Raw genomic sequence first — 14,062 nt, forward strand, 5'->3', positions numbered from 1 at the left:
CACCCTGCACTTCATAACCGGTTCCTGCCACGGGGGTCTCCAGATCCTCTCCGTTCTGCTTCAGGCTCAGGACTGCCCTCAGCTGGACCACGTTTAAGGAGGCTGTGGCCTCCCCATCCTGATCTCCGACCTGCAAAGTATTATTAGCCATCATTAATTCATGGAACAAGCACACATCTTTGGAACTTCTGCCTCGTGATTTCAAGTGGGCATGCTTGCTGGGTTCTTTTCAGCAACTGCTGTAACATTCTTGTTTCAACAAGTTTGTCCAGATGCGAGTTTTAATTTGTTACTGTCTGGTTTTTGTGTGTGCTTTTGTGTGTGCTTTTGTGTGTGTGTGTGTGTGTGTGTGTGTGTGTGTGTGTGTGTGTGTGTATCTGTATATATAATCAATGCTGTAATGATATCTAGACACAGAACGATAAAAATGTCTTCAGCAGTCCAGATATTGATAATTTCTGAGCCAGTAACAGTCAGGCGAATGCAATACAGCACTCATCCCCAAACTTCGGCCCTCCATGTGTTTTGGACTACAATTCCCATCTTCCCCGACCACTGGTCCTGCTAGCTAGGGATCATGGGAGTTGCAGGCCAAAACATCTGGAGGGCCGTAGTTTGGGGATGCCTGCAATACAGCAAAGGTGGATGAATACAATAGATAAGTTAAGATAGAATCATAGACTTGTAGAGGTGGAAGTGACCCCAAGACTCATCTAGTCCATACCCCCACAATGCAGGAATCACAACAGAACAAATAACCAGTCTACTGTTGTTTTAACTTTTTGTATGCTGCAAATTATTGCTATACATTTTTCTTAGTGTTAATTTTACTGCTCTATCTTTTCTGGAAACCAGAGGGTGGTTTTTCCTTCTTCTCTTTTTCTTGCAATCAAGTGGTGTACAAATTTTAGGAAATAAATAATTAATAAATTAAGTGGCAGAAATGCCATTTGCTGAGAATTGCAAGTAGGGAGAATTCTGTTGAGCTCAAGTCCTACTTGGGGGCTTCCTACTGAGGCACTGGCTTGGCTATGGGCTAGGTGGACCCCTCTTTGCCTAATCCAGCTCCAGGGCTCTTCTTATGCCTTTATGGAACCTCCAGGTCCAGAGGCAGTCTATCTAGAGTGCAAAGCTCTGAAATATACAAGAATCTGGATTGCCTTCCCTCAAAAGAAAACCTATTTGGTCTTCTTTTGAAACGGAGCCAGGAAGCATATGTGTTAGCCCCGACTTCAAGCCAGTTCTGCCATTATATTATCTAGGGAACTCTCCTCTTCCTCCTCCTCACATCCAAGCCCTTACCCAGCTACCCACCTCCGTGGAACCTCCCATTGTTCTCTTCCCATCTGTTGCTGAGTAATCTGTGCTACTCAGAGGACAGCAAAGTGTATTTATCAGGAACAGCTGAAGGGTTAATAATAGGGGGTGTAACACTGATGAGAAGGTCCTCAGGCTTCGCTCTGCCTTGTCTTCCTTTCCCATTTCATAGAATTGTAGAGCTGACAGGGACACCCATGTGTCATCTAGCCCTACCCCCTGCAGAGCAGGAACCACGTAAAATCAGGATACTCTTGAGGATGCCCTCAACTGTCATGATAAGATCCTGAATCCAGCCATTGGTCTATCTAGCACAGTGACTAGCTCCTCCCTGACTAGCAGTTGTGGCTCCTCAAGAGCTTCAGGCAGATTCATTACCATTCCCTAAAACGAAGGAATATTCTAGTCCTCATAGGTCTGAATTAAGGGCTGAATTGTAATGGTCCAGAGGAAGATACCAGGTGAGGACATTGGTCCATTGAGTTTGGTATCGTCCACATTGACTGGCAGCTGTGGCTCCTTGAAGCTTCAGGCAGGAGACGTTTCCCAGTGCAGCCTGGAAAAGCCAGAAGGGATTGGATCCAGGACCTTCTGCATGCAAAGCAGGTGCTCTGCTACTGAGCTAGGTAAAGGTAAAGGGACCCCTGACCATTAGGTCCAGTCGTGACCGACTCTGGGGTTGCGCGCTCATCTCGCATTATTGGCCGAGGGAGCCGGCGTATAGCTTCCAAATCATGTGGCCAGCATGACAAAGCCGCTTCTGGCAAACCAGAGCAGCACATGGAAACGCCCTTTACCTTCCCGCTGTAGCGGTTCCTATTTATCTACTTGCATTTTGATGTGCTTTCGAACTGCTAGGTTGGCAGGAGCTACTGAGCTACTTCCCCTAAAAATAAAGGAAAGTCCTAGTCCTCATGGTTCTGAATAAATAGAAACCTTCTGCATGCAAAGCAAGCGCTGAATAAATAGGAACTTTCTGCATGCAAAGCAAGTGCTCTATACCACTGAGCTACAATGCCACCATCTCAATATATAGGGTAAGCAGCCTCATATAACCAGTCTGCTTGTGAGTTTAATTACTGCATGAAGGGATTAAGGCCATGGAGTAAGCTGTCCTGCCAGGCTCTGCCTATGTCACTTGCCCTCACCTTCCCCTCACCTTGGGAGGAAATGGGCAACTAAGTCTTTTGTTATACTCAGTCTACACATGAACTCTGAACTGCTCCCTCCAGCCTCTTTGATTTCAAAATGGAGTTTGAAATGAGTTGTTTTCCTATACCAAAAGTTTAGGAGCTTTTACCATTTTGTAACCAAGCAACTGGGGAGGTAACATTTTAAACATTATACAGCTTATGTTTCCACACTTTTCTTTGCTGCAGGTTCTGTGATGTTAAATCTCTGCTGGGTTTCTCATACCAAAGAGTACTTGCCCCAAACTTGGGTCCTGGCATCCCAGATTTCCAACATGACATGTCCACAGGGCCTCATCCTGAAAGGCCAGTTTCTAGCCACACCTGCTCCTTGGAGCAGTTTTTCTTTACCTTCTTGCACTAAAAAAACCCCCAACAACCCACATTTGTTCCCAGCTCAGACCCCAAAGAGGGACAAAACTCTGCCTGAACCCCTCTGAGCTGTAGCAGTCAACCCTGTGGTCAAATAATCATAGAATTGTAGAGTTGGGAGGGAACCCAACCCGATTCCCAGCTGGGAAGCCCACATGCATGATCTGAGCACAAGAGCCCTCCCTGTCCCCTGCCCCTGTGTGGTTTCCAGCAATGTTCCAGAAACATTCTTAGACAAACACGGCAAAGGTGTTGCAAGTCACTACAGCAGCTCCCTTGCCATCCATGCCCCTTGGTCCTATGTTGCCCATGAGACAGCATTCCTGGCCTCCCCCATTAAATGCCGCTGCAAACACCCCTGTTTACAAGTCCTGGTCACAAGCTCCCAGAGGCTGCAATTAGCAGTCACGCAATCAGCAGTAATCTAGCCCAACCCCCTGCAGAGCGGGAATCCTAATGTGCAAGGAGCACTGAACAGCTGCTAAAGGTCTATGGACACCCCCAACATTATAAAGTAATTAAATGTGACAGACCACCAACAAATTAAAAAATGTTTTTACTTCTTGGGAGATTTCAAGGTGTTTCTCTGCAAAGTATAAGGCTTGTTCACGGTTCCCGAGAGACATGTAGGCATCTTCCAGGCTCCAGCAAGCTCTTCCTTCTCCCACTCTGAAAAGGAAAGGTATATTTATTCACTTATGTTCCTATCATGCCCCTCCCTGCATCATGACAACTCAAGGCATGTAGAGATTGCCAGGCACCACCCAGTCAGGTAGAATGACATATAGACATAGAATTGTAGAACTGGAACAGACCCCGAGGATCAGCTAGTCCAACCCCCAACAATGTAGGAAATTCCACATCCCTGACACATGGCCATCCAACCTCTGCTTAACAACCTCCAAAGGAGGAGAGTCCACAACCTCCCAGGGGAGTCTGTTCCACTGTCATACAGCTCTTACAGTCAGAAAGTTCTTCCTGCTGTACAGTTTGTCAACTTTCTTGCATTCATTGTGAGTGCTATACTGACCTTTGTAATGTCTTCTTTTGTAATCTTGAAGACAATATTTTAGTCTCCCATTAATTGCATTGCTTGGAATGTCTATACTATGTTTTATTTTCTTTGGGAATGCTTTATTTTGGGATTCTTTGATTTGATGTCTTAATGCAGGCTGTAAACCACTCTGAGACTTCCCCTCTTGCTCCCAAAACTGGGTTGCATGTGTGGAGAGAACCCCTGAAGCAGCCTTTGGGGTGATGGGAAGTGGAATTTCCCCATCTACACAACTTTAGTATTATTATGCTGAATTCCACAAGTGATTTCTTGCTTCAGTAAGACAAAGTGCAACTCCACACAAAATCTCTGTCTCCCCCTTGTGGCCTCAGCTGGCTATCAACATGTATTATTCGCCCACCTAACAACAACAACAACAACAACAGCAACAACAACCTTATTAGATTTATATACCACCCTTCTCAGGGCAGGTCACAGAATAAAAAAAAAAGATAAAAACAACTAATTAAGTAAAACAAAACCGCCAAACAATAACCACCCCAGTCCCGCAGACAAATTCAAAAGGCTGTGCAATATTAACCAGCCAAAGGCCTAGTTGAAGATGGTTTATAGGGGGAGAGGAGGTCCTTGAGGTATTGCAGTCCTGAGCTCCTATTCAATATATTTAACTATGAAACGAATGTAATACACATGAAGCATGGCACAAAATATATATTCATAATTCATGTTCAATGTTTCCCCGCCTCCTCTTGAAAATTGCCAAGGGCTGTCAAAATGGCATCGTGGGCCACTTGCAGTTCATGGGCCATGGAAAGAACTGCCCCGATCTCTCCCTGCAATGCCATAGGCATTAAAACCAGGTCTGAAAACAGCGACCAGCAGAAATGGAAATACGCATTTGAAAGCATAGTTAAATGAACAAATTCTGCCCACCCTGCCATGCACATGGCTGTCCAAAGAGGGCTCCCTGTAAGAAGTTCCATCAAGTCCCATTGCAGGGGGTTGGAGCGGATGACCCTGGGAGTCCCTCCTTGGAATACAGCTCTAGGATTCTATGATATGATTCTAAGCCTGGCTGCACCACTGCCTCCTCACCTGTCTCCCAGTTCCTGGGCGATGGCCAGGTGTTTCAGGTGATAATCGATGGCCTTCTCATAGTCCTGCAGGAGGGTGTAGGTGTTCCCCAGGCTGTAGCAGCATTGAGCCTCCACGGCTTGGTCCTTCAGCTGCCTGGAGAGCTGCAGTGCCTTCCTGCATTAAAAAGCAGATTCCTTTAGAAAATGTATTTTATTAAACAAAATGCTGTAAACCGAAAATAAAGAGCATAAAGAAAAGGTTTAAAACGGCTTAAGGCTGGACATGATCCTTGAAGGTGTTGTTCCAAAACATTACCCAAAAAGACCTGTTCTTCCATAAACCCACTAGGCTGATTTCATAGCATCCTAGGATTGTAGAGCTGGTGGGGACCCTGTGGGTCATCTAGCCCAACCCTGTGCACTGCAGAAATCACAGGTAAAGCACCCTGATGGCTGGACTAAAATGATGCTGGACCAGATAGGTCCGGGGCCTGATCCAGAAGGCTCTTCTTCTGTTCAGTGGCAGGGTAGCCCATGTGGGGCTTTCCGGGATGTACACAAAGGATGGGAGACCTCAAGCATTTTAAAGCCCTGTTTAACAACTCTGTGGCTCAAACTACATTTTTTAAAACAGGATAGTAAAGTGGTGGTGGGTTTCTTTTGGAAGCGAGTAGAGATAGTTTTCCCCTTCTAAACCGTAAAAAAAAGGTAAGCCTGCAGGAAACTGAATAGAATAAGTATGGCAGACTCCTGCAGCAAAGCACAGAGTCTTGCAGCACCTCAATCTATTAATCATTTTACCAATTATTATCTTTCATTTTAATAAATTTGATTTATTGCAGCTTAAGCTTCTGTGGACATGATGGTGAAGTGGACTGTGGTCCCCAAAAGCTTATGCAGTAATAAACTGGTGGAACTTTAGGCTGCCACAAGACTCTTCCTTGTTAAACATATTGTGTTATTATCGTTATTCAGACCAAGGAAATGTTACCAAAGCGTGAAAGCCTTTCAAATTCTCAAAAGCCTCCACACTTATCTTGGTTGGCTGAATTAATATATCACCGTAAATATAGGTTTGAAATAGATATCCAGGCCAATGTTACAATATTTAATTTTTATTATTATCGTAGCTCTTGTGCCTGCTGAGGATTTGTTCGTCTGAGCTTATCTAAAGTTCATGGACAGGGAATCAGAGGAGATTCCTGGTGGCAGCAGGATGCTCTGAATGGAAGCGAATAAAATATTTCCTGCATTTTAGATTTTTCTACAGGACGGCACGGCAGACAGGAAATGAACACGTTTGTGGCCAGCCAGCCAAGCAGTAATGGAAAGTGCTTCTTGGGATTGCACAGTATTATAGAATTGTTGACAGGGTCACCCAGTCCAACTCCCTGTGATGCAGGAATTTGCTCTCCCAGTCTCTAGGGGTGTTCAACCTCTCTGCAGAAATAGCTGAGATGTACCACAACAGATGTATGCCATTTCTCACTCACTTGTACACATGCAGAGAGGGAGAGACAGTGCAGTGCAGTGGTTAGGATGTTGGACTAGGACCTGGGAGATGAGAGTTCCGATTTCCCCCTTGGCTATGAAGCTCACTTGGTGTGAGGACCTTGAGGGCCAGTCACTGCCTCTAAGCTTAACCTATCTTGCAGGGCTCTTGTGGGGAATTCAATGAAGAATGAACACAAGCATGTACACCCCCTTGAGCTCTATGGGGGGAAAGGTGAGCTATAAATAAATAAGAATAATATCACATGGCAGGTTGAGAAGTGGTAGGGAGACATCTTCTTACCTGAAATACTCTGCAGCGATGTCAAACCTGCCCAAGAAAATGTGGGCATTCCCTAAATTGCTGTGGGCCCTCTTTTCCGCCGCTTTGTCGCCAAACTCCTTGGCGATGGCCAGGCGCTGGAAGGGAAGTGGGCAGAGAGAGAGAGAGAGAGGTGGTTAACAGCTCCGGTGAAAACACTGGGCAGTGGGGTGTACTGGTCTTGGACTAGGACCTGGGGGAGACCAGGGTTCAAATCCCCTCTCAGCCATGAAGCTCATTGGGTGACCTTTAGGCAGTTACGGCCTATTAGCCTAACCTACCTCACAGGGTTGTTGCAGGGATGAAATAGAGAGGATGAGAACCATGGATACTACTATGAGCTCCTTGAAAGGAAAGATGGGGTATAAATGCAATAAATAAATAAAAATAAGACCACACATGAGCCAGTTGCACTTGTTGATTTTATCTCCATTTTCGATTGCCATCTCAAACAAATTTGTTTTTCATTTGTTTGGGTGTGTTCAGTCGCATTTTGTACAGAGAATTGTGTGGTTTTTTAAAAAATTGAAATTTTGGTGCAACAAAGACAACTAAAAATGCAAGAAGCATAGCTAAAAACAATCTCAAAATCAATCAACTAGATACAGGGTAATGAGTCGTCATAAAGGAATTTCTGTATATACAGGAAACCCACTTCAGATTTGAATCGGGTGAATTATAATACAATGGTTTCCTATTATTGCAGCTATTCCATTATTAATTGTTTCCCCTATTTCTTCATTACAGGAATTAGATGGTGATGGGTCAAAAATGAATTTCTACAAGTCAGACCATTTGAACAATCTAGAATAGCATAAAAATGGCCATGTTTCTTTTGTCCCCTTGTTAACGCTCTTGAGATAACTCTACTAATAACAAACTGTAGCATACCATTGGTTTAGGGATTTCCAACTTCTAGTGGTGAAATGTTTTTTTTTTAATCAGACATGTTTGCTGCTTGGAGATTTCATTTTACTTTTTTGAACAAGCAGTTTATAAATTTTATAAATATTGTCACTTTTTGCTTTTAAAAGTATTTTCACTTATAAACCGCTTTGGTATGAAAGGTAGAAAGCAAAGGCAATGAACAGATAAAAGTTTATCTCATAACGCTGCAGCTCATGAGCCTCCAGCGAAGCAAAATGTGGGAATCATAGAAGTGGAGAACAGAGAAAAGGAAGGACTTCTTCAGGCAGTGCAGAGTTAAACTACAGAAGTCCCATAGGAGGCCTGCGATGAACCACACATTTGAATGGTTTTAAAAGAGGACTGGGCAAATTCACGAAGAAAGGGCTGAACGTGACTGAGGTGTGGGTGTCTTGCCCAGCTCCCCTCCAAGACACCCTACAAAAGGAACGCTGAACAGCCTCTGCCCACAAGGCTTTTCAGTTTGGGAGTTTTCAGCCAGTCCAGGCCAAGTTACTCTCTGCATGGATGAGGGCTAGAAACATGCTTTAGAAAGAAAGAAAAACATTTTGGCTTTATTTTATGTCTGTAGTTTGACACTGAGATTCCCTGTCACCAGATCACAGCATAGGGGCTGGGGGGGGGGGCAGATCAAGGGACCCACAGAATGGAAGGCTCCGGCTCCCCCCCCCCAAAACGCAAAGCCCACCTGAGCCTCACCTGTTTGTGGAAAGCGACAGCTTTGGGGAAGTTGCCCAGCAAGTAGTGGCTGTTACCAAGGTTGCCATATGCCCGGCCTTGGGCAGCTCTGTCCCCCAGCTCCTTCACGAGAGAGAGGTTCTTTCTGGAATCCCCCCCCCCAAAAAGAAAATATGTTGTTGTTGTTCTCGTTTTGCAATCAATAAATGGGGGGAAAACAATGCAGAACTGGTAAAACTAACAGCAAAAATAGGAAAGCAACATGACGGCCCCTTCATGGGAGAATGGAAGCCCTTGTTGCAATATCTAGAAAAAAAATATCATAATCAGGATTTGAAATATCAGCAGCAGGGGGAAAAGATAATATATGAAATAGAGTAATATGTTCTAAGTGAAGTGTTTATTAGAATAATGTACATAAATGGGATGGGATTAAGAGCAGCATGGAAGAAAAGGAAGGATGTCAAAGTTTAAAAGGGGAATGTATAAGAAATCTGAAGTTCACAACTAAGGATTTTAAAGCTTAATAAAAATGTGACACACAGAAAATCAATGGGGGGACAGGACAGCAGAGTCATGAGAACAAAGGGATATGAAGGAGCTCCACAAGGACCTCTCCAAACTGAGTGAATGGGCGGCAAAATGGCATGTGCAATTCAATGTAAACAAGTGTAAGGTGATGCATGTTGGGGCAAAAAAATCTCAGTTTCATGTACTTGCTCCAGGGGTCCGAACTGGCGGTGCCAGACCAGAAACAGGAGCTTGGGGTCACAGCCGAGAGCTTGATGAAGATGACACACTGAGTGGTAAATTCCATGCTAGGGATCATTAGGAAAGGAACTGAAACTAAACAGCCCAGATCCTAATTCCATTAAACAAATTTATGAGGCGACCACATTTGGAAAATACTACGGTATGTACAGTTCTGGCAGCCTCCTGTGAAAAAGATATTGCAGAATTGGAAAAGGGCCAGAAAAGGGCAACCAAAATGATGCAGGGGATGGAATGACTCCCCTATGAGAAAAGGTTGCAGCATTTGGGCAGAAAGTTTATAAAATGATGTATAGCATAGGGAATAATAATAATTTATTATTTATACCCCGCCCATCTGGCTGGGTCTCCCCAGCCACTCTGGGCGGCTTCCAACAGAAGAATAAAACACAATAATCTATTAAACATTAAAAGCCTCCCTGAACAGGGCTGTCTTCAGATGTCTTCTAAAAGTCTGGTAGTTGTTTTCCTTTTTGTCATCTGTTGGGAAAGTTCCACAGGGTAGGCGCCACCACCGAGAAGGCCCTCTGCCTAGTTCCCTGCAACTTGGCTACTCGCAACGAGGGAACCGCCAGAAGGCCCTCGGTGCTGGACCTCAGTGTCCGGGCAGAATGATGGAGGTGGAGACGCTCCTTCAGGTATACTGGACCGAGGCCATTTAGGGCTTTAAAGGTCAGCACCAACACTTTGAATTGTGCTCGGAAACATACTGGGAGCCAATGTAGATCTTTCAAAACCGGTGTTATTTGGTCTCGGCGGCCGCTCCCAGTCACCAGTCTAGCTGCCGCATTCTGGATTAGTTGTAGTTTCCGAGTCACCTTCAAAGGTAGCCCCATGTAGAGCGCATTGCAGTAGTCCAAGCGGGAGATAACTAGAGCATGCACCACTCTGGCTAGACAGTCTGCAGGCAGGTAGGGTCTCAGCCTGCGTAGCAGATGGAGCTGATAGACAGCTGCCCTGGACACAGAATTGACCTGCGCCTCCATGGACAGCTGTGAGTCCAAAATGACTCCCAGGCTGCGCACCTGGTCTTTCAGGGGCACAGTTACCCCATTCAGAACCAGGGAATCCTCCACACCTGCCCGCCTCCTGTCCCCCACGAACAGTACTTCTGTCTTGTCAGGATTCAATCTCAATCTGTTAGCCGCCATCCATCCTCCAACCGCCTCCAGGCACTCACACAGGACCTTCACTGCCTTCAGTGGTTCTGATTTGAAAGAGAGGTAGAGCTGGGTATCATCCGCATACTGATGAACACCCAGCCCAAAACCCCGGATGATCTCTCCCAGCGGCTGCATGTAGATGTTAAAAAGCATGGGGGAGAGGACAGAACCCTGAGGCACCCCACAAGTGAGAGGCCAGGGGTCTGAACACTCATCCCCCACCACCACTTTCTGAACACGGCCCAGGAGGAAGGAGCGGAACCACTGTATAACAGTGCCCCCAGCTCCCAACCCCTCTAGACGGTCCAGAAGGATGTTATGGTCGATGGTGTCAAAAGCCGCTGAGAGATCCAGCAGGACTAGGAAGCAGCTCTCACCTTTGTCTCTAGCCCGCCGGAGATCATCAACCAGTGCGACCAGGGCAGTTTCAGTCCCATGATGAGGCCTGAATCCTGACTGGAAGGGATCCAAATGGTCCGCTTCTTCCAGGTGTGCCTGGAGTTGTTCAGCAACCACTCGCTCAATCACCTTGCCCAAGAATGGAAGATTTGAGACTGGGCGATAGTTGGCCAAATTAGCTGCATCTAAAGATGGTTTTTTAAGAAGCGGTTTAATGACAGCCTCTTTCAGCGGGTCTGGGAATACTCCCTCACAGAGGGAAGCATTTACTACCCTGCAAAGCCCATCGCCCAGCCCTTCCCGGCTTGCTTTTATTAGCCAGGATGGGCAAGGGTCAAGGAGACAGGTGGTTGGTTTCACTTGTCCAAGCAGCCTGTCCACATCCTTGGAGGTAACAGATTGAAATTGATCCCATGAAACATGACTAGACAGGACTCTAGCACTTTCCTGCCCCGGCCCTGCTCCCACAGTGGAGTCTACCTCCCTCTGAATCTGAGCGACTTTATCTCCAAAAAACTTTGCAAAAGCATTACAGGAGATATTGGGGTCCCTACCAGGCCCTGATGACGAAGGTGGTTCAGATAGATTGCGAACCACCTGGAACAGTCTCCTGCTGCTGTTTTCTACAGATGCGATAGAAACGGTGAAGAAGGTCCTCTTCGCCGTCGCCATTGCCACTTGGAAGGCTTGAAGATGAGCTCTAGCCCGTGTTTGGTCGGATTCAGAATGAGTTTTCCGCCACCGGCGCTCTAGCCGTCTCAACGACTGTTTCATCACCCTCAGCTCTGGGGAAAACCACGGGGCTGTCCGGGCTCCATGCAATCGGAGAGGGTGCTTCGGAGCCAAACAGTCAATAGCCCTGGTTAACTCCACATTCCAGCGGGCCACCAGGGAATTGGCTGAAAGGCCATCAACATGGGATAAGACATCCCCTACCACTCTTTGGAAACCATTTGGATCCATTAAGTGGCGGGGGCGGACCATCCAAATAGGTCCCACCTCCCTGCAGAGGGGAAGGGTCGCGGAGAAGTCCAGTTGCACCAGGTAGTGATCTGACCATGGCACTTCGTTAGTTTCGCTTTTACTTAGTGTCAGATCACCACCATCCATAGAGGTAAACACCAGGTCCAAGGCATGTCCGCGGCTATGAGTTGGGCCAGACTTATTCAGGGACAGCCCCATGGAGGCCATGCTTTCCACGAAGTCCCGTGCGGCTCCTTGTAAGGTCGTGTCAGCATGGATGTTAAAATCCCCTAAGACAACCAGGCCAGGTGTCTCCAGGAGCACATCCGACACGACCTGAAGCAGCTCGGGCAGGGAATCCTTGGTGCAGCGGGGAGGTCGGTACATCAAAAGGAATCCTGTACTGCCCTTATTGCCCAAATTCCAGAATATGCACTCAGAAAACCTGGTCTCACCAATAGGACGCCTGGTACAAACTAATGACTTCCTAAAAATCACTACAACCCCCCCTCCCCGCCCAGATGGCCTGGGTTGCTGTGCATAAGAGAAACCTGGTGGACAAGCAGCGGCAAGGACAGGCCCATCTGCTTCATCCAGCCAGGTCTCTGTCACACATGCCAGGCCAAAGCCTCCATCCACAATCAGGTTGTGGATGGCAGTGGTCTTGTGGATCATTGACCTGGCAGATATAGAAAAGTTAAAGCAGATATAGAAAAGTTTTCCTCTCTCTCTCTCTCCTAAGACTACAACTGGTGGACATCCAATGAAGCTGAATGGCGGAAGATTCAGGACAGAATGATAAAAACAAATACTTCTTAGTTAAACTATGGAACTCCCTCCCACAGGAGGCAGTGATGGCCACTAACTTAGATGGCCTTAAAAAGGGAGTAGACAAATTCATGGAGGAGGAGAGGGCTGTCAATGGCAACCAGCCCCAACGGCTATGCTTTGCTTCCATGGTCGGAAGCAATGATGTTTCTGAACAGCAGTTGCTGGAAACCACAGGAAGGAGAGCGCTCTTGTGAGCAAATGCTGCTTGCTGGTTTCCCACAGGCAACAGTTCAGCCACTGCAAGTACAGGCTGGTGGACCAGACGGGTCATGGGCCTGATCCAGCAGGCTCTTCTGGTGAGGGGGCCATCCTCAAGGACGGAAGATCTCACATGAAAGGGGGCATTGAGGCACAGCAGGCGAGCAACAAGGGTAGCATCTTTGAATGAAGTGAGGCTGAAAGAGAATGGGGCATTTTTACAAAGACCCCGCAGCCCGGCCTCCGCTGGATATTAGGTGCACTGGAGCTGCATTGCAAGGACTAGATGACTCTACAATTCTATAATTCTAGGCTCACTGCCTCAATATGGGGTTGCCACTCACTCGTAAAATTGGGAAGCCTTCTCCAAACACTCCTGGACTTCCTTGGGCAAGTAGTTGGGCTCCTGGGGCAAGCTCCAAGACAGCTGCTTGCCTTTGGCGTGGTAGACGTTCCCAATATTGTATAACGCCCTCGCCTCTCCAACCTAGAAGAGGTGGGGGAGAAAAGGTATTCATGCTGTCTTGGGTTTCTCTCTTACACTGGTTGATTTCAGCATGGATGCATAAGGTTAGTGGCCCATCTAGTCCAGCATCTTGTCCTTATTGGCTAACCAGGTAGCCATTATGGAAAACCCACAATCAGAACCTGAGCTCAACAGCAGCACCCACCCCAACTTGTCATTCACAGGAAGACTGCCCCTGGGCATGGAAGCTCTGCTATCACTGTTGACATCCATATGAGGAGCCATGATGGATCAGGCCATGATGGATCAGGCCCCAGAGCATTTCTTCCCTCCTGTGGTGTTATTTTTAGTGTGCAGGTACCTTGTCTCCCTGCTCCTGGGAGATGTCCAGGTGTCTCTGGCAACAGACCAGGGCCTCATCAAATAGCCCGAGGATCTTCAGCGTATTTCCCAGGTTGCCACTGGCTTTGGCCTCTCCGATGCGGTCCCCAATGGTCCTGCAGAGAGAAAGCAGAAGGCAAGTCCTGGGTGGCTCCACTCCAGCAAAACCACAAAGAAGACCCAGGTAGGGATGGGAAGGAATGAAGCACCCCAATGGGGCCCTTCCCTTCCTTCTTTCTGTCTCCTTCTGTCCTTTCTTCCCTTCCCTCTGACTAGGTAACCATTGACTTTTGATTCCATTTCAATCCACTTTTAATAATGTCCTTTATTAACAAAAATATTTGTCATTATACACACACACACACACACACACACACACACACTTCAGTGGTTTACAGAAACTCCCCCTCCCCAAATTGTAGAATAATAAGTTAAAAACAAAAAATAACAAAAAAATCCTTCCAGTAGCACCTTAGAGACCAACTAAGTTTGTCTTTCGTGT

The 14,062-nt window shown here is 46.7% G+C and overlaps 1 protein-coding gene across 2 annotated transcripts in view; it reads right to left on the reverse strand.

Annotated features, from left to right (window-relative positions):
• Positions 1–14,062, reverse strand: part of GPSM1 (G protein signaling modulator 1) — a 65,247-nt gene that overhangs the window by 39,288 nt on the left and 11,897 nt on the right. Inside the window, exons 3-9 of one of the 2 annotated variants that reach the window (XM_035113168.2) lie at positions 13,541–13,676; positions 13,058–13,200; positions 8,410–8,533; positions 6,766–6,881; positions 4,990–5,145; positions 3,440–3,548; positions 4–130 (exon numbers count right to left, since the gene is read on the reverse strand). In XM_035113168.2, the coding sequence (XP_034969059.2) occupies positions 4–130; positions 3,440–3,548; positions 4,990–5,145; positions 6,766–6,881; positions 8,410–8,533; positions 13,058–13,200; positions 13,541–13,676 (911 nt within the window). The remainder of the gene's footprint in view (positions 1–3; positions 131–3,439; positions 3,549–4,989; positions 5,146–6,765; positions 6,882–8,409; positions 8,534–13,057; positions 13,201–13,540; positions 13,677–14,062) is intronic. The other variant, XM_035113170.2, reaches the window with a different exon arrangement.

Source organism: Zootoca vivipara, chromosome Z, assembly GCF_963506605.1.
Source record: "Zootoca vivipara chromosome Z, rZooViv1.1, whole genome shotgun sequence".
Taxonomy (NCBI): Eukaryota; Metazoa; Chordata; class Lepidosauria; order Squamata; family Lacertidae; genus Zootoca; species Zootoca vivipara.